The sequence below is a fragment of the Motacilla alba genome, chromosome Z (genome assembly GCF_015832195.1).
Source record: "Motacilla alba alba isolate MOTALB_02 chromosome Z, Motacilla_alba_V1.0_pri, whole genome shotgun sequence".
NCBI classification, from domain to species: domain Eukaryota; kingdom Metazoa; phylum Chordata; class Aves; order Passeriformes; family Motacillidae; genus Motacilla; species Motacilla alba.
Window position 1 is genome coordinate 12,755,106 of NC_052046.1, and position 21,214 is coordinate 12,776,319.

Sequence of the window (21,214 nt, forward strand, 5' to 3'; positions counted from 1 at the left end):
CTTTGCCCAGAAAAATTCAGGGAAAACCTTAAGCTATTGAGGCAACAGATTTTCTATCAGTGTTTAAAGTTTTTGGATTGTTCTGGAGTAAAAAAACAGTCTGTTCCATTCCCCCTACCCTCACCAACAGAGGACAAAAAAATTGTTCTTATACGCAAGACAATTCAGGGAAACAACTGAATGATGGAGGGTACAAACTAATATAAGCTAATTCTAAACAGGCCAGGGTGGGATAAGGAAAGTAGTGTGAGACACCCCTCTCTCAGAAACCTGGAACTCATGCAGCCTTTGCCTGCTGCACCAGCAGCAAAGTGGTAGGATGAGAAAGGTGGAAAATAAAGATCTTGTGGGTTATGTTCACTCACATTGTTTCAGAGCTGGGCTTGATGTTTCTGGGAGGCAGACTGGGAGCTGCTGGCACCTGCAGGGATGGGTGAAAGGCTGGAGGAGGAGGCAGCCCAGCAGTGTGTGATGGAGGTATCGGTGGGGCAAGTGCTGATGAGGAAGGTGTTTTCTGTTTCAAACCTTCATTTTTAGGATCTGAAATATAGCAGAACAGACAGAATTTATCAAGCAAACATCTGAGGAGGGCACTTTGCTGTGTTTGATGAAGTTTTTGGGTAAGATATTAGTACTGCAAACACCCCAGAGAAAGTATATTTTGTTGAACCTGCTCTTAGATATTTTTGTTGCATTATCTTATCACAATAGAGAGAAGGAGACTCTGCATTCAAAAATGTTCACCCTGTACAAGGCCATGAAAATGTCTTTGCCAAGACATGAACTAGACACAAAATCAGCACAGTTCATCCAGTATATTAATACCTGTGTTTCAAAACTAAATTATAATTTAATTCCACAATTTGCTTAAAGAGACCAGCTGCAGAGTTTCATATGAGCACTGATGTAGTCTTGATGAGTTTTTCTTGCTCAAAGAAAGAGTTTTAAGGGAACGGATGAGAGACAAAAACATATTTCAGCCTTTATAAAGAGAGGTACAGGTCTCTGAACATCTTCAAATACATTTTTAATATAAGTTGTAAAAAGTCTGGACTTTTCTAGCAAGGTCAGATTAGAAAAGTGGCAGTCTGCAAAGTTGCACAGAAGCTACACCCTCAACAGATTGGTAGCCTCAAAAACTGATGGTGCTGTGCCCCAGGCACAGAAGCCACAATTACATGGGTGAGCTAGTATGCATGTGTGCTGCACTGAATTCATGCTCCCTGCACAACTGCACAAGCCACAACCAAACCATAGCAACCACTGCTCTGAGGGTTGATTTTGAGAGAAATTATTCTACACAAGCAAATTAAGGCAGAGTTTTGATGCCATGATGTTTTTGAAGTAGCTTTTGGTGGTTTTTTTTTGGTTTTTTTTGTTTTTTTTTTTTTTTTTTTTAAGTAACATTAGAGGATTAAAATCTAGCCAAAAAGTACTGTCCCCAGCTGCATGGAGACAAATCCAGGAAAATCCAAGGAAAAGGAGAACAGTGGGAAAAAACAAATTCAGAGTTCTGTTAAAATCAATTACAGCTGAGAAGAAACCCCTTTGTCTTCTGGAGAATTTATTTGAGTTCACACCTGTGAGAGATTAAAATCTTGTCAAGTAAAGGAAATGATAACCTCACTGACAAAAAATTGGCTCAAAACACAGAACAATGACAAATATTTACTAAAGTTTAACGGCAAGACTGAAAATTGCAAGAAGCTATCGGAAGAGCTTTTTTGGCTTATTGGGTGTCTGGAATTCTGTCCTTGTGATAGACAGGAAAAGGGGAATTGGTAACTTTAGGATGAACCTTTCCATATCTCACATGGAAATCAAAGTGAAATTATCAAGCCTTGACAGTTTTTCTCCTTACTATCACACAACTCAAAAAATTATGGCTAAATATTTCTTCATGGATGCTTAGACCAACTTGTCGGCATGAACGTATGAACAGTGGTGCATTTTAAACCTGTTAAGTTACTCCATTACTCAAATGGCAAAATATCAATAGTCCCAAAAACGGGATGATTATACAAGTGAATTCTTTTGTGGTTTGTGCATTAAGGAAGATGCATATTACAAAAGAAGATCCTTACCATTTAAGATATGTCAAGATTAAATTTGTACTAATTATCTTTTTAACATTTTATTCAAAAATACAGCCCAAAAGTTAAGTGAAATAATCCTTTCTCTTAGTACTGAGGAAGCTACAGCAGGGTCAGTGTGTGCCAGCTGGAGAGTACCCAAAGGAGAATAGTGAGAATGAGGTCTAGAAAACATAAATTCCTGAATATATTGAACAAATGGTGTGGTTTAGGGAAATGTGGTAAGATTGGGGTAGAACAAAATTAATACCTAAGTCTCTGGTAGTAGAAAGAGATAATTTCTATTTTCCCCCTTCTTTTCCATAGTGAAGAGGCAATAAGTAACATGCTTAAAGCCAAGCAACATTTGTTAGAAGACACTTTCTAACAGTTAAAGTGGAGTTTTCATGCTTTGAGGTCCATATTGAAGAAGTAGGATAAATTTATGGCATGAATAAGTTCTAGTACAGTTGTTCTTACCCTGTACATTGGGATGGACATCAACATAGTGACAAACAACTTCTTTATATCCCTTCCAATTCAATGCTGATATCCTTTTATTTCTGTCCTGTGTGTTACATCATATTTGAAATATTGGCTGCTAAATTGAGATCAACAACTGGAGCTGCACTAAGGTAACATTTTGGCTAAAATGTGTCTTTCAGTTGTTTGAGGGGTGCTGACAAGACAAAGAATACTGCAGAGTTTTTGTAGTGGTACTTGTTTAAGTTTGCTTACTATTAAAATCTGCATTTTATTGTTTTCTAAGTTCCTCAGACTTCAGGTTCTATTACTTTTATTTTTGCCTTTGCACACAGGGTCAAAAGCCTTTTTATCACCGCTAGTTTTTATACCCAAAAGGTATTGACACCACTGAAATTATTACATAACTCAGATGTCTTTTCAGTGACTTTAAAAGACTTAACCTTTTAAATCTCAGTCAAGGGTGCTTTCTTTTTTTTTTCTGCATGTAGCAATTATTTCATAGCTATTTCTGTTCTCTCTCCAACCTTTCCAACACTGTAGAAAATCTGTCACTGGAATTCTACAGAGCATGCACTTGTCTGCCACATGTAGAGATGAAAATTGTAAGTCATTCTTCATCTGGCCATATCTCTACTGATTGCATCCAGGGGGTTTCAGTATTTTCTCCAATTGTCATCTCTCCTCCTGTTTTGGAAGTGCAGACTCCTGACTATTAAACTAATGCCCATGAGCAAAAATCTTTTACTCAAAACCTTTGTAACTATATGAAAATTCTTTAAGGGTAAAACTCCAAGAATTTAGACTGATAACCCTTATGCATTATACTCTTGTGTCTCATCAAAGTCCTTACCCAATTGCAGATCTGCTTATAACTTGATTTTTTTTCCTCCAAATCATTACACAACCTTGTTTCGCAGGCATGGTTTACATTTCTGCATTTTGTATGTACAATTGCATTTGAATAAAAGCAAACTTTGCTTAAATAAGCCAAGGTTACACAGGACTGTGCTCTTGTTGTATCTGAATATTTGCAGACTATATCTTAGCATTTAATTCTTCACAGTCTTTATTCCTCCGCAGACTACAATTTCTCATTACCCCAAAACTTGTTTTAAAGAAGAATACCATTGACATGTATCTACCAAAGAATTCTAGAGTCTAATCAAATAAAACAACCAGAAAGAGGTCTGTTTTTGGTTTGGCTGGTTTGTTTTATTTTTTGTTGGTTTTTTTTGTTTTGTTTTGTTTTCCTGAAAGCCATGTTAATTGGTATTATTAATACTCTCAAATATATTTTTTGTTTTAATAGGGAATCCTATATCAGTTTTTCTGTGGTTATATCTACGTTGTCCCAACAGAGTGTTGTGTATGTGCACCACATGCATATGAACCTTTTATCTTCATATTGTAATACTTCTGGTGATAAGTCCTTTGTAGGACTAAGGTAAAAATTCTTCCCAAGTCTCTGTGCATAATACTTCTTTCATCTGATGTCTCTTGAGAGCCAAATCCAGGCAATAGGAAAGTGAGCCAGGAAAGAACACCACATGCATTTTAGATTAAGAGCTTATTTTTGAGTATAAAGGCTGAACAACCTGTCCTTTTTAATTTTTGTGGTTTGTTATCATCTAACAGTAATTAAATGATCATCATATTAGTGGAAATACTGGGTTTTTTATTTTCTAACTATTATAACTGACTTTTCTCTGCCTTTAGAGTTTTAATTAGCCTAATTAGTTACACTTATTACCAAGACTGATGTAGATGTAAAATACTTTAATTCTAATACTAGAACTAGTGGAATGATTTAGGTAGGAAAGTGACATGCTGAAAAGCTGTTTGGGAAAAAAAGTGTAATAATCAGGCCTGCTGAGCCAAAGCTATCATAACATTCAGTAGTGGGTTTTTTTCCTGTTTTAGTGGAGCAGTTCCTTTTTTAAATTTTTTTTAAATTTTTTTTATCTGGGACACTTGGTATTATAAAAACATGGAAAAGCACCATGGAGGTAGTGGAACAGCAGTCAGCAGCAGACACTCTGATCAAGAAATTAAGCTGAAGCTACATTCTGGCTTCATGTGCACCTGAAGCACTCTCATCACAGTAAACAGTGTTAAGGGCTGTCACTGTGTGGCAGCTTTGACAGCTAACACCTCGGTTTCCAAATAGCCTCTCCTCTCAGGACTCTCAGCTTTTTCACATGTAGTGCTGCACTGAATAAACAGAGGCAGAAACGGAAGCTCTTCAAATGGAAACAAGAGAACAGAAGAAAAGGCACTGCAGCTGCATAGAGAAACTGCTATAAAAACTGTCCACAGGATGTCCCAAATATCCCATTATACTGCTGCTTGTGGCATTAAACTTCTTTAATCATGCCCAGATCCTCAGCACTTACAGTGCATGCACTGTACACAACCATGCACAGAACACTGCAAAAATCTATCTTGTGTTCTTAGAGAACCTTCTCAAACAGCTTTCATACGGGCACTGGCCAAAAGTTCACTTACATTCTTGAGAATGTTTGTTTATTGGGAAGTGAAGGACACTGAAGTTGTCTTGATGCAATACTTGTGACTTTGACCCTTGCCATTCTTGGCTTGTGAAAGGGAAACACTGATACATCTTTGGTATGACATCTAAAGATCCCATCTTCCCTTCATGTCCAGATATTTTGTGTTCAGCAGCAGAAAAAATAAACCTGAATAAATGGAATTATTTCTATGCCTCTCCCATGTGAACTCAAAAAGAGAAATTAGAAGTCCAGCTCTTTTGGAACTTGTGAATTCTATGTGAGCAAAAGCATTCAAGACAGAATGAGAATGAGAAAAGGCCATTCTCACCCTACTAAAACCTTCAGTGCTGTCCTGAGATACCTCATCACTCTGTCCTGTGATGCTCATACCAAAAATATGTGGCAAAACGAAGGGAAGACCTAGCATTGCCTGAAGTCTGTAATGGAGTACACGTGGAACATGTATTACTTGGTGGGATGGGAATCTTGTGGGAACTAGTCCTTTGGTCACAGATAGTTCTCTGTTTTTCAAAACTGTGAAATGAATTGGACTCATGTGCAAGGGTGATTTTGGCTCCAGTATTCATAAAATTTAAATTACATGTCTCTATTTATTGCCTCCCTAAATATCAGCGTATCTTGGTGTTTGGGGGAGAGATTGGCACACAGAAGAAGGTGAACATCCAATTATCAACCTGAGCAGAAAAGAAGCTGTCAAAGGGAAAAAAAAACCCACATATTTTTTAGCACTCATACGCACAGTTCTACATCCATCCGCTGAAGATACAAACCCGTCTGTTCAATCCAATAAGTACTGCAATAGAATGTGTTTATTTAGCACAAAGCTTTTAACTGGCAACAATGAAAAATAGTAATTTTGATAATCTCCCTTGAAGCAGGAAAATATCCTGTTCTAGCAGAGGGTGGTCTGGCTTCAGCTATTCATATTTTTCTCACACTTGGTGAGACTGCTGCAGCACTGTATACCTGTCCCCAAAGCCAGCAGCACTTTAGAAATCCCAGTTAGCTCAGAACAGCTGTGTTGATCTTATCTGCAATATAGTCTCTTGCAAATGCATTGGTCTGGCCTCCAGCCTCCAAATACTCCAGACTTAACCAAAAAGACTGAACTGTTAATGATATTTAAGGTATCGCTGCAGCATCCTGCCTATTATTGCCTCAATCCAGAAATTTCTGGTCTAAGCCTGCATCCTAAATAAAACTGGAACTGAACAGCAATGCATAGCACTGTGTACATTCCATTTTGAGTGGTCTCATCATACCTGCTTCACCATAGATAGACGGCATAAATACATATATATGTATGTAAGAAAATTCCTTCTATAACAATGCAGTCTCTTGCAATCTGCAAGGCAATTCTTGTAACCTGCAAGGCAATTTGCATTCTAAAAAAAACCTCACCTTCTTTCTTTTGCTGAGAGTATTGCATTTGGTGAGACCTTATTCCCTTTGACCCCTGATGCAGTGAGCTCATGGTCTGTTGCTAACTCCTGCTTTTAGTAATGTTAAGAAAACCTGACAAGGAGCAGGTGCTACAAGGAAACGTCAAATATTCTGTGGGAAAAAAATGCTTGTAATTTAAAAGTTATTAGTTTTCACCATAAAATGACTTCAGGATTTTTTAAGCAGTTCCATATCAGAAAATCTCTAAAAGAACATTTTCATAAAGCAAAATGCTTTTGAGCTACTCTGCAAACCCAACATGCTTTTCAGTTTTACTGCAAAGCACCTCAGACTTCTACATGCAAGACCTGGGTAGCTTTCTGGGTTTTACAGAGGGTTTACTAAGAACCTGCAACAACATCTGCAGCAGCTGATCAGCCACTTCCTACTTCATCTGTAATGTGCAGAGAGCTGTGCTCTGCTTCCCTAACCACATGCAGAGAGCTATGCTCTGCTTCCCTAACCACATTTTCGTTTAAATACAAGCCATGGTTTCAGGTTTCACTATTACGTTACTTTGGAGATGCTCATAGTGAGCAGGTAAACTTAGAAAAGAGATGAAGCTCAGTGCTTTTGATTATGCTGTTGTGACACTGTAGCAACAAAGTTCAGTTGCGACGCTGCTCACACCTTGAAAACAAAGAGCAGGGAAAGTTTCTGGTTGTTGCTCTTCTTGAGTCCAGACTTTACTTTTAAAAATGCCTAGGTACAATCTTTTATGAGTTTTCTTTTCTTCTATTCTTCTCATCTCTCCTGATTCTCCTCCCAGTTAAATGATTAAGCTTTTTTTTTTCTCCTGTGTGCAAACAAAATTACGTCCCAAAAGGGTGGAATTTCAGACAAAGTGGAAAAAGGGGGAAATGAAGACCTAAGTCTTCATCCTTTTTCAGATCACTTTGCTGATGATTGCTCACAACATCATGAAAAAGATGATCAAAGCAGGTGGAGAATATGTCCTTTTTAAAGCAAAACTTCTCATTGGTATCAATTAGAAAATCTTTCTAAAACAGATGCAGAGACTACGTTAAGGGTGTTTCCCATAAGGTTTAACACTTATTCTAACACTTATATTCTCAAAAATATCATAGAATTGACATATTAAGAGTTGACATAATTCTAGATCCCATACAAGGTTGGGGATTTTTCCCCTTCCATATATGTAGAGACAAACAGGTGAAGAATGAAAGTGAGCATCTAAATTTACATTTTAAGGTTGAGGGCTGAACAATATTAAGCATGCCCATAGTCTTACTCCAAAAAGAAGGCACACAGTTTCACTCAAAGTACTTCAGTATATAAAAGTTTGCAGGACCAAGCCTTGTGGTCTAAATATGTCTAACTAAATATGAGGTTAGACATTCCTAATTCTGTAGGGGTCCAGCACTTCTGGGCAGTGCTGACTGGCATAAGGAAAGTGATTTCCAACTGCAGATGTGTTATCAGACAGAAGACTGTACTTACCTAAAGAGGAACACAAAATTGAATCCAAATTGAGCTGCAGTTGAATGCAGTTTCCATTTGTCTGATAAAAAGCCTTAATGACTACTTCTGGTTCTACTAAAAATATTTTAAAACCTGAGTCAATTAATTTTATGTTGCATGGTATCATTTATTTTGCAAGAAAAAAGAATAAAAATTGAAAACATTCAGAGATGGAGGACATATAAGATAGTAATAGTTTAAAAATAATCTTTTTTAATTCATTTGTATTTGAAAGAGAAGGCAAAAGAAAATGTGCACAATGATGCAAAGACAACTTTATAAAGAAAAGGTACTGGAAAAATTTTCTTAAAATGTGACCATTTCCCAAACTAAAAAAATGATGAGGGGTTTTAAATTTTTCAATGTGAAAAAAAATTATATCATACATACCACGGTATATTAAAAATCATTTTAATAAAAAAAATCCCATGTAAAAAAGTCTTGCATTTGGATAGTGGAAGTTTGCAGATTTTCTCTTCAGAATTCGCAAACAAGGAACACCATTGTTCCAAATGCACATATCTGAGGAGGGTTCAATTTCAAGAGGAAACCAATGACCTCAGGAATGTTCTTCACTAAAAGAAACCTTTTAGGATTACAAAAAAAATGTTAGATACAATTTCAAAATCTTCCTAACAGCTTTAATATGAAAGGCGTGGGTTTTTTTGGGTGTCTATTAATACTGAATATTTATTGTAGCATTTAATATCAAAACTTGCAAGAATGACTGGAAGTTTTCCATACATGAACTGTAGTGAACTATGATTTTAATATATTTTCTATAATGAAATATATTAGTTTGTGCTGTATTATTACCCATGTAATGCTACCAAATGATGAGATTGATTAAGAGCATTTCTCCCTGTGAACCAAAATAGGTCTAGAAAATAAAAAGGTGAAAATACTTGCACCAGTAGGGCACAGATTGTTTCAAGTTCTAACGTTACACAAGCGTCATAGGTTTTAACTCTGTGAGCTGCTAGGGAAATATTTAAAGAGTACAGAAAAATTAAAACTTTTAGCTCAGAGAGAAATTTCAGTACATATCAAACTTCAAATACAAGAAGTATGTGCTAATCATTCCTGTAATTACAAGTAAACAGACTACAAAGCTTTCTCTTTTTTTTTTTTTTTTTTTTTTTTGAGCTAGACACCTTTTGGGTTCAAGATGTATTCTACAGTAATGGTACCAGCAACATGTCCAGAGCTCCATCACCTCAGTACTTCTGTGATATCAGGGAAAACAAGATATTTTCCAACTTGACCATAAAGCTGTCTATAAAGTAGTGTGATATGCTGGATACACTCTTGCTAGAAAAAGTTGTAAAGCAGGCTTTAAGCAAAATGTGTGTCAACTTAAAGAATGGGAAAATAAGCCAGTTCTTTTAACTTTCTCAATATGTAAATTAAATTTATTGATATGCTCTGTGTTCACATTCTTTTATGGAATTTGGACAGGTTTCAGAGCACTTGAGGTGTTGGTACAGCAGAGATGCTTTTGTATTGTGACCCATATAATGGAACCACATGATGAAGGTGCATAAATAAGTGTTTCTTCTTGTGAATCAAAATGGGTGAACAAAAGAACAAGATTTCAGAAATTAAGTTAAGGGAATTTTACTAAGCAGAAGCAATTACTCAGTTCCATCAGTTTTACTTTTTTCTCTCCAGCAGCTTCCTTTCGGTCACCTTCCATGGGAAACCCATGGCTGTCTTTTTTCTGCATCCCTATGAATTTTTCTTTCTAACTACTCCTCTTAGCACTTTTTTTTTCAAAGGCTGCTCTCATACATAGTGTCATCCTCAAGGCACTGTATTAAATTTAAAAAATCTATCCAGCACTGACCCTGTTGGAAGGTGGGCAATGGTTTCAAGTAGAGCATAATACCTCATGTGCTTCATTCAGTCCTTTGCAGAGGTCCAGACCTATTGAGTGAATATGTTATGCAAATACTTTGATTCAAAACAGAAGGGGCCTCAAAGCCATTCAAACTACATGTCAAACCTCTTACCAAAATTGCACTCACATGGTTTCTCTTTTCAGTCCTAAATTCTGCACCTTAGTTTCTCCACTCAGGAGTGATTTTAGCTGACTCAATGGGATTTAGGGCAGTCAGCTGCAGAAACAACTCCAGAATTCTTGTGCAGACTATAACAAGTGTATACATGAGAAAATTAGTTTTCTGTGCCTCCATCCTGTGATGAAAACAACCCACATCTTACTGTAAATTTTCTAGAATCAGATAATCTTGAAGGGAGCAAGTGTGGCATATAAGCCACGACAAACAAAAATGGAGATACTTAGGAGAAGATCTTCTGCCAGTTGCAGAAGCTTTGACAATTCACAATGGAGAGGTGTTTCCTGATGTTAAATGGATAAAATTTATTCCTTTAAAAATAAAGAATATATTCTAAGACATTTGGAAAATGTTGCGGAATGTTGTAGCTAAGGCAATAATCAAGCATAAGGAGTTTAAATATTAATTTGCAGTGGGTTTTGTGTATTTTTCCTTCCTTATACACAACAGCAACAAATTGCTCTGAGCAATCACCTGCAAGGAAACATTCAATGTTGATTTATCTGTTTTCTTTTGCAGATTGACTAACTAACTAACTAACTAACTGACTGACTGACTAACTAAGTAACTAAGTAACTAAGAAAGGTAAATAACTGTCTCATTCATATTTCTCTAAGGATGGCTGAAATAATTTTTAAATTGCAGTGATTTATCTTTTCAATTTTGTAAGCCATGCTTTACAGTTTTGTCCGCATTTTTTAGCAGAACTATGTGACAAACCCTTGACCTTTTAAGGTAATGCTTCAAAAAATCTAGAGTGGTAGGGTTTCCTCTACAGCCTTAACATTCTTTGTTGTGGAGGCTCTTAAAAATTCTGAGGAATTTTCTCCCAGACTGAAGCAGACAGAATAAAACTGAAGCCCCTGTGTTTGTTGTTCAGGAATTGTGCAGAGGTGTGTAGAGCACTGGGGGCTCATCCTCTGGCTGGCTTTGTGTGTGTGGCCACCTGTACCTGTATGATCCCACTGCACTCAGTGCGGTTCTCCTCTGGAAGCAACAGCTACAATTATGGCCTCACATGGAAAGCTGTCAGCAAAATGACTTTGTTTCTCTTCTTTTTTTTTAAGACCTTGGGTGTTTATTGTAAAACAATATAGTTATTGTTTTCTGAACACAGAAGGCACATGCACCTCATTGATTCTCAGCTGAGGTAAATATGATCCGTCATGGAAAATTGCAGTAATGGCACATAACACAGGAATTTACTATTCTGCCATGTATTTGCAGGCCCAGACAGGAATTTCTTGAACCCTGCCTTCACTGGAAAATAGTAGCATGTCAACAGGGAGACTTTCTTGAAAAAGACATTTGTATCTACAGAAGTTTTATAATGAAAAGTTTTTCAGGACTAGGTGAAAATTTCTAATCCACAACAAGACCAACATCAAACTAATATCCCTTAGTATTCATGCAGGCATGGTGGATGACTAAAATTCTTCTCCCACATTTAACTAAGACTGCTGTGTCAAAGCAAAGTCCTTCAGCCTCTAACATTTAATGTCATTTCATGCCCATTGAATACTTATTTTCAAAAACCAGTAAAACAGGTTTCATGGGAAAGGATAACAATCAAAGAAAAGGATAACAACCAAAGATACTTCTGAGAAAGCAGAATTCAAACTCATGTTTTAAATCAGGCAATACAAGGTTTTCTATAATGCAGGCACATGCCCCTAACACAAGTGTAAAAACCACTATGTGTGGAGGCTTTCTTCTCTCAAAGAACAACGCAATGCCTAAGTTTTGCCCTATTACAGACCAAAATCTCCGAAGGTTAGATCTCAGAAAGCTTTGTTGAATGGAAAAAATTATTTTCATTTGCTTAGTCTTCTTTATTTTCAGCACCTGAATCACAGCAGCAAATTAAGCAACTATGGAAAGCTTCTGTTCACCAGGACACAGTAATGAACAGGAAGAATTTGTGCTCTGTGAGGGGTGGCGTCTTCCTGACATGACTTTGATTCTTGAAATGACAGTTAAGAAAAGAAACACAGTTCAGTTTTTTTTTTTTTTTTTATGTTCCAAGAAACCCATCAACAATGAATAACTGTTGAGCTGAAAAGGACTTTATTCAGAATTCACTCTAGAACAACTTGTCTGTCCACCAGAACGGTTCTGTGTAGACTTCTGGCCATAATGAAATGGGCTGCATTAACTAAAGCCAAACAGAATATCAAGGTCTACATGCTAGCTCTCTGAATGAAGTTCAGGGACACTATGGACAGCTATACATAGATGTGGTTTCTATATCTTTCACTCTTGACCTGCCCCTATGACTGTGAGATAGAGAAAACCATGTCCGATCCTTAATTTCTACTTAGCTGTGTGTGAGTTTTGCAACACAATTGGAAAACCACCTGGGCCACCATGCTGAGCAGCTCCATCCTTAGCTGATGTTCCCATGACTGTCAGGATGGTGGCTGCTCTTACCCCTGATTAGTGACAACTGGTCACCCTCCTTCTAACAAAAATTCTGATATTATTCTTACAGCCTTGCTCACAGCGATAATTTAAAATGCACAGGCTAAATATTTCTTATGCTCAGTTTTAAAAAGAGAATGAAAATTGCTTTGTGTCTATAACTGAATGGGAATCAGAAAAAAAATCTGAATAAACAATGAACAAATAAAGATTCCTCAATTAATTACTTAAAGTAAATTTTTAAAATATATTTAAAATAAATTGTTATTTTCTGTATTTCCAGCTTTTGTCCGGATGTCTCTAAGTTTTAACTAGCAAAGCTCTTACTCTCATATAACCAAAACATTTACTTGTGTAGTTGGCCGAAAATGTTATCTTTCTGTATGGAGATTTTATATGAGTGTATTTGTCTTAAAGACATACACAAATTTGCATCATTTGAGGATCTTGGCCTGATCTTGGATTTGTGAGAACATTTTCTTAAATGTAAGGTAACAGATGAAAACCAGAACACAGCAGATGAAAAGAAAGCAATTTTTTTATTACCGATACACTCTTAATCTCTGAGTGGAATTAACAGTAACACAACATATAGCCGCATGCAGACACTGTGTTTTTAATGAGGCTCTTTCTTTTAAGAGAAATCAGCTCTGAGCTTTTTCATGCTGCCATAGCCCCTCTGAACCTCTTCTGCCTCAGGAAGACCAGCCTTATGTGCATTCAGAACTACTGAAACACAAGCCATGCTGTATTCTGGACACAGAAGGTACAAGAAGAAATTATGTATCAACTAAATTACACGACTGTACCTGATGTACCACACATGCACAGTGTGGAGTTAGAGCTCCACTCCACTGTCAGCAACTTCAGAGCTCCAAATCACACCGTTGGGCATCCCCCTTTCTCTCTAACTACACTTAAAATTGAAACATCTAAGTTTGATCTGTTTAATTAAATCAAGATTTAAATGCCTGTTGAGAAAATACTCCCTGACACAGGTTATAGCTGCATTTGAGTAGTTTTAAGAAACAGTTTTAAGAACGCAATACAGTAAACATTCTTCCCGAACTTCACCACTGAAGGATAGAGAATATAATTTATTTTCTGTACAGAAGAGACAGAAGCCCAAGTTACAGCTTTAAAGGGTTTTCTGATGCACAAGTTATTTTTGAACAGGAGATTCCATCTAAAATTAACCTGGTTCTAAATGTATCAAAAAGTTGATACTAATAAAGGAAGCAAGAACAGAGTGGACTTACTGTTTTTTCCACGGCTCTTCTGGAACTTCTCCAGGTGCACAGTGGGGGGTCTGCTGGGCTTTTGTGGAGGCTGGCCCAGCTTGAACACTGGGGGCAAGACTTTCCGCTTGGGCATTCTAGAACTCCTGTCCTCATCCTCTTGTGATTCACCTGATAGTTTTCCTGCAGCAAGCGCTGTATTCATCTTACGGAATTTATGAGAAGAACCTGATTCTTCCTGGGCGATTTTGTTGAGGAAGATGTTCTTGGCAGTACTCATTCCCTTTTCTTCAGTGTTTTCTGCCACAGTTTTGGGGGCTCCTTTTGCTAAGCTGTATCTGTGGCCACTAGGCTTCAGAGCTACTTTAGGAAAATTACTGCCTGGAGCTTCTGCAGCAGAGTTACTATTTTCACCCATTTCCTTTGCTTCTTGGTGTGCATGTATATCTGTTCTAGGTCCAGATTGTCTTTGCAGAAAACCACTTTTGTTAGAAGTGTCTTCATTCTGAGATACCTCATTGTTTAGAGAAGGTTTCTGTGCAAGAGGTGGTTTAGAAACAGGAATCTTGGGCTCATTTTCCTGTGCTGCAGACCTTAATTTTTCCTTAACTGCAGCTACTTTTGAGAATTCTGGTTTTGCCTCATTCTCCTGTGATGCAAAATTTAAATTAGGTTTTGGTCCCAGAGGATCTTTTTCTTTATCAGGAGGAGAAAGGAACTTGTTCCATGCAGGTTTTGGGTTCAAAGGCTTTGGGTCCTCTTTTGATGGGTCACTGGTTTTGATAGAGTATTTAGTGCATCCAGCTTTTTCATCATTTCCTCTGTTAGTGGGCTGAAGCTGAACACCAAACCTTTGTGCCACTGGGTTCAAATGTGATGAGTTTGGATCTTTCTCTGTTTTATCATCACTTGAAGGCTTGACTGCCAGAGGAGGCTTAGGCTGAACAGGTTTGTGAAGGGTACTGGGTCCTGGACAAAACGCAGTATATCCTTTATTTGTAAATTTCTCAAGTGCTGCTTTCCTTGTCTGTAATCCTTTGGGGCAATCTTGTCTTGGGATTTTGATGGGTCGGCTGTTTGAAGGATCCCCTGAATCTCTGTTACATCTCTCAAATTTCTCCATGAGTAACTTCACCCGTGGCTTCTGATTCTACAAACAGAAAGAAGAGAAAAACAAAGGGCAGCAATGGGAAAGCACTGTTGCAATGTTCACAAATACTATACTTTAAAGAGTTTCCTGGTCTGAGGCTCTACTACTGCTGATTGGCTGAGGAGGTGTTATACCTCATCTTCCTGTAGAGTTAGAGAAGCTGAGCATTTTGTTGTATCCTTGCAGCGTTTATACTATGTTTTGAAATTTTCATTGAGGTGTTGCCTTTCAGGTACTGCAGGTCCTTTTGGGCATATTATAATTTCTGTTTACTCCTGGAATTGTGAACTGAACACATAACAAACATAAGAAATTACATACGATTTTAAAATCAACTACCTAAAAGTTTTATTTTCCTGTGATAAAAAGTTCCTGTACTGGAACCTGGGGGAATCTACCAGATTCATGTTATTCCTACTAACTCTTTGGAGAACTGCAAGTTCCTTTGTGAAAACAAATTCTTGTGGCTGATGTATGTGTGTGTCAATTTTTCTTTCCTTTCTCAGCAATTTTTTTACTTTCTGCTCTCCAGACTCTCACTTTGTCCTTGTTTCTCTTCTCCGTTTTGTATCTGAACAAAACAGTCCATGTGTGTGTAGCAAATGAAAATATGTGAAGTAAATTTACAATAAATGACAATCGATATACACAGATATTGTCAAAACTAATTAATTTCTTATTTAAAAAAATATAAGTAATTACAAGAGAATAAAATCCAGCTTTATTCAAAAACAGATGTTTTAATTAGTCACCCCAATTCAATAAGTATTAGGACCAGTCTTAATTATGAACTGAACCCAAAAGTTCAATACATTTGAATTCAGGAAAAATAAAACACATCACAGAGGAGGATGGGAGTAAAAGGCAGTGAGCTGGTCCCACTGCACTGGGTAGGGGCCACCTTTGGGTTCCAGGAGCCTTCTTCCCAGCTTACAGTGCCAGCAGGGGTGCAGCTATGGCAGATACATTGATAAATACAATGTGTGAGTTAAAATGTAAAGCTTATGGTATAAACTAGGTAGGGCTCTGAATCATCTGTCTGTAAACAAAGGAGTTTTGCTACAAAACATAATAAATAAGTGTTGGAAAAAAAATCACATGTTTAAGAATGAACTGTGTCTTAACTTACTATGGTTCAGCAAGTGCTCAGTGTTTTGGGTTTTTTTTTTTTTACTTCAATAACAAAAGCTTCTCAATTGGGCTTTTGCTCCTTTTGCCTTCCGTTTGATTGTATCTCATTACATAAATAGCCTGTTAAATTGGAGTAGTTTATATATATATATAGAGAGAGAAAGACTTCTGCAACTTAAAGGTAACTATCCCAGTCTTTTGGCATTGCCAAGAAATTCAATCTTTCCAAACTGATTGTGTTGAGCTACAAATTACTTACATTAAATGCAGCCAAAACAAGATAGACATAATGAAACTTATACACAGCAACCACATGGTTGGGTATTTTTGTGCATATAAAGAAGGGAGGAAGTACACATCTACTATGGAGATTATCAGGGTTAAGCCATATACTGCTGTATATGCATACACACTCTCACACGCACACAATTACATTGCAAAAGTATGTATATGCATCACTAATTATTCAAGATTTGTCCCACAATACCTCACAAGGCCCTGATTTTACCCAGTTTAGACAATTCAGTGCCAGAGAGAATAAAAAAGCCTTTTGTCTCTGATCTCAATTTTGACTTTGTACTAATTAATGATTTTTTTCCTAAGGTCTGTAAGAAAATCTAGACCACCAGAGATATTGTAATTATAGCTTATGTCAGAAGTCTTCAGTCCTTCTAAGTTAGGATTTGATCAGCTACTTGGCCAGCTCAGCTACTCATTTATTTTGAAAGTCATAGCAAAAAATTGATTTCTTCACTATTTCTTCTATTTGAAATATAAGAAAATGTACTGTGCAGATGACAATACTTTTTACAAGCAAGAGCCATTCAGCATGCAGACCTTTAGGAAGCTGGGAACGTGACTTTGAAGAAAGTTTTATTATTATGACATATGGTTTCTGAGGAGTTTTCTAGACTTGCAATAGCAAGATTACATTAATTACATGAATTACATTCAAACATGCTTTTAAATGCACTGAACCATTCATTCCTGCCATGTTAGGAGTGTCAGTGAATTTTTTAAAATAAATTTCTTCCCAACACTGTGAACAAACCTTGCCCTAGGCATGCATATTTACAAGCCCAGCAAGAGGAAAATGTTCCTGGACATGTGGAAGAGTTTACAATTAACAATAAAGCCTCTTTCATTTACTTGGTAAAGGTAATAGTAAGAATCAAAACAGAGTAAGAAACTTGGTGAAATCTTTCTGCTTCTCTTTAATGTACGTCACCAGCTTCTGCCTTCATAAGCTGTGTTACACTAGAAGCCACGCAGATTTTAATGCAGAACCTGACTGGTCAGGTACACAGAGGGGAACTGGGGGAAAAAGAAATTTTTTGGTTTGTGGCCCTGATCATAGAGTAATCTCCACAGTTTCTGTGCTTCCCTTCCCAGAAGCGATAGCAGTTACCTACATCATTATCACGTACAGTAAGTTGTAAATCATGAAATGGGAACTTAAAAAGATTCTGAAGAGAGATTAAGTTCCCTCTACCCTTCCCCTCTAAAGTGCAAAGAGTCTGTGCAAAAGAGGAGTCTCATGCAAAAACTACTTAGGTTATTTTCTGAACTTTGTCTTTGATCTCTATTGGAAACTCTGTGCAAAATGTTTTGGCTTTTCAACTTTTGGTATGAACTGCAAGCAACACATAAGGAGCACAGTAAAATTTCCTTTAATAAAAGATGGTTGCATTATTCAGATGTGTTTGCTCAAATCTAGATCAATACCTATGTGTTAGCTCTCATGCCATATATGCATTTTTATACACAGAGCTTTCAGAGCCTCCCACTGCCTTCAGCAGAGACTCAAAGAGGTACCAAGTTAAACTTGTACAGAATTGTTACACTACACCTTAGTTACACCTCAGTGTCAAAACGAATGTAATTCTCCATAATTTACCATCTGGCTGCGCATTTTTGTGCAGAAGTACACTGTAATGAGAACACAAAAGTACATTAAAAAATTCAGCTGCATTCTTCCTGAGATTAGTATGGATATTTCAGTCTCTACTGGCAGCCTGAATAAAAAAGGTTTTTTTGGGTTTTTTTTGCCTTGGCATAAATATAACTTTATTTTTATAACTTTATATTTACTTTCCTGTCTTGGTGAAGCCAAAAGATTATTTCAGTTCAACTTCCCCTTGAGGCCAAGCTTTCTTTAAACAGCAACACTGAATCAGTCAACAAATAGCAGATGTGTGTGCATACAATCATTAATTAGACAAATTAAAAATACGTAACTTTTGACTATATAAAGAATTCATTTAAAATACATGCAGATCTGAATTATAAAGAATGAAACCCCCATCTTTTCTCTTAACTGTAACTTTTACATTTCTATTCCCAACTGATGGGGTCTAAATTTAAAACTCAAAACCATATCTTGATGAGTTTGTTAGAGAGTAATAAAATAAAGATGATAAAACTATCCCTTTAAGAAGAAAACTATGCTTAATTATGAATTTTTCGATAGTGAAATAATTAGAGAAGTTGATAACCACTAAGGGAATTGAGCTCCAGCCTATGTGCAGGATATAAGGAATAAGAAAATGGACAAAAATGGCAAGGAAAATCACACAGAGAACTATAGAAAAATACAGATCTGAAAATTATTTTGCAACTTTATATAATTTTGATATAACTTCTACTGAAGTTAGTCGATTTGAGGCAGTCTAGCTTTTTGTTTATGTAGCAGTGCCATTCTGAATTTGGGATAAATTATTGCTTGACTGTTTTCTTTTCCAGACACCTCAGAATTTTCATTATTTGTTGTTTCCAGAAGAGATTTGTTGTTTCCAGAAGAGATTTCTAAACTGCTTTTCTTCCCCTTGAGTCTAGCTGTAAATACTAGTTCAAGAGTCCCTCTCTTAAAGTACAGCGTTTGAAAAGTGAAGTTGAGAAGTTGCAATGCTCTGCACCTATAAATGTGTGTACCAGAAGCATGAAAAGAGGACAAAGAGACACAGTTTGCTCATAAAAGACTTGCAAATACAATGGCTGGTATGAAAGAGAAATGAGCCCTCATCAGATAATACTTAAGGATGAGGAGAGAGGCTATTCTTCTGTCTGGGGTTTTTATAAAAGGAAGACCTCTAGGATGGAGAGGAAAAAAAAGAAATCTAAGGGATTCCCCAGTGAGAGACTGACAGCCCCTGAGTTACCCTAAGAGATCATTTCAAACATCCCTCTAACATCAGCAAGAAAAAACCAGCACACACATGAGGACATATGGTTGTTAAAATTAGACAAGGCAATATTCCAGCCTGGCCACAGTGTATTCTATATCTTTTTCAATTGTGCATTCCTCTATACTCTTCTTATCTCTCTTTTGCCACTTTTTCTCCCCTTCTATCATATCATAAGACCAAATATCCATACTGCAGAAAAAGAAAAGGCTAGTTCCATATGAGTTTGAGACCAGGATGAGTAAGGGCATAGGGCTTGACCAGAACAGCCAGATTACATCCCATCTTGTTCCCAAACTGCTTCTGTGAAAGACTATTCATGAAGTCAAAGTATCAATGGAGGCATGATCATCTCTTCACTCTATGTCCTAATAGGCTCACGACAAAGTTTCTCTCTATGTGTATTTTTTTTGGTACCCGTTTAAGTGAAAATAAGAACTATCAACCACTGGCAACTTGGTCTTCAACAACAGAAGCCTGATGGCTTCAATTTTTCCATCAAGAATTTGTATCTGATATAAAAAGACTACTTCATATCCATTTCTGTAAAATGACTGCATTTTTGCAACATGGTTTTATATATAAACACAAAATTTCACGATACTTAATAATTTTCTTTTAAAATTATTTTTGTCATGTGCCTTCTAATACCTTTTATCAATTATTAATTTCAGATTAATGTAAATTTTCTAATTATCTGCCCAGATTTTTTTTCTCTCAGAACCCTATGTATATATAGTGTATAAAGTAACTGTCTTACGAATGTCTTACTTGTCTAGCTATCCCACTAAAGTGAATGCTCCAAGTCTCAAGGAAGAAAAAATTTAATTCCTGTCACTGCAAAGCTCCTATCATTATTTTGAGAATTTCAGGATCCCATATGATTTTCAGGATCCCATATGACCCCATAATTTAACAAACAAAAAACAATGCAAAGGGAATAACTAAAAAATAATTGCCTTTGAGTGACACCATTTCTGCTATTATTCAAAATGCAAAGGCCACTTAAATTAGGACTACTTTTAGTAAAATTTCAGAGAACTAACCACAAAATTTTGAGAGAGAAAAGTCCACTTTTTCAGCTTAGCATTTTTCAGCTCCTAAATTAAGTAAAATCTACAACTAGTTAATTAAGCTATATTCAGTACCTTGTACGGATTCTATTTATTCTGAAACTTTCCATGCCTATTTTTAAGATGAACATGTATAACAGTTTACCTGGATATCCCAAAGCTCTCCAGTATTCTGAAACAAGCAGTAAAACTGGCTCCCTCAATGCAACAATCCTCGGGTGTAACAACTAACAGCCTGGTCTATTTGCTAAAGAGGAGTTCTGCTTCTCACAGAGGAGTTCTTGCTTCTCACAAGATACACTTGTGGGTTTCATTATCATGAACAGTAACTGCTCTCCACAGGATATTAGGCAAGAAGTGCTGGAAGAAAAGGGAACTAAAGTGTGTTCAGACTGTTGGCTGCTTCCATCAGCAGTAAGCACCATGTGATATCCAAAAGTATTGCATTTACCCCACATTGCGTAGCCCTGTGAGGCTTCCTTCCTGCACATAAGCCTGAGCCTTCACAGAGAGCTGCTAAACAAATGTGAGGCAATTACAGGCTTAAAGGGTGGACTGGCCACAGGTCCAGTGCCCTGCTATGACTGAGAACCCTGCATATATGGCCCACTCTCAGGTGTCAGCTAGTATGTTCCTTTGCTGTTTTACATTTGCCAATGGGTTCTTGAGATTCTGCTGGCCAGTTTTTCAAAACTTATGTTATGTGGAGATAAAAATAAAAACAAACAAAACTGTGATCATACATTTCTTCTGTCCTTCCTCCTGTGTGTTTGAGTTTGAAGGATGATATAGGATAGAAAAGTCAATACTGAGTAAATAAGCTTCACAAGAAATTCTAAACGTGTGTTTGTGCTGGTAAATCATGTGTGAAGGTAAATCAAAACGACAAAGGTTGAACACCTGACCAAATACAGCTCAGTGAATTTG

General features: G+C 36.8%; 1 protein-coding gene across 3 annotated transcripts in view; it reads right to left on the bottom strand.

Annotated features, from left to right (window-relative positions):
- Positions 1-20,622, bottom strand: part of FYB1 (FYN binding protein 1) — a 45,151-nt gene extending 24,529 nt beyond the window's left edge. Inside the window, exons 1-3 of one of the 3 annotated variants that reach the window (XM_038124622.1) lie at positions 20,433-20,622; positions 13,773-14,901; positions 366-540 (exon numbers count right to left, since the gene is read on the bottom strand). In XM_038124622.1, coding sequence (XP_037980550.1) covers positions 366-540; positions 13,773-14,874 — 1,277 coding nt within the window. In that variant the 5' untranslated portion in view covers positions 14,875-14,901; positions 20,433-20,622. Of the gene's footprint in view, positions 1-365; positions 541-13,772; positions 20,401-20,432 lie in introns of those variants that run through there. The other 2 variants (XM_038124624.1, XM_038124623.1) reach the window with 2 other exon arrangements.
- Between the last annotated feature and the right edge of the window lie 592 nt (positions 20,623-21,214).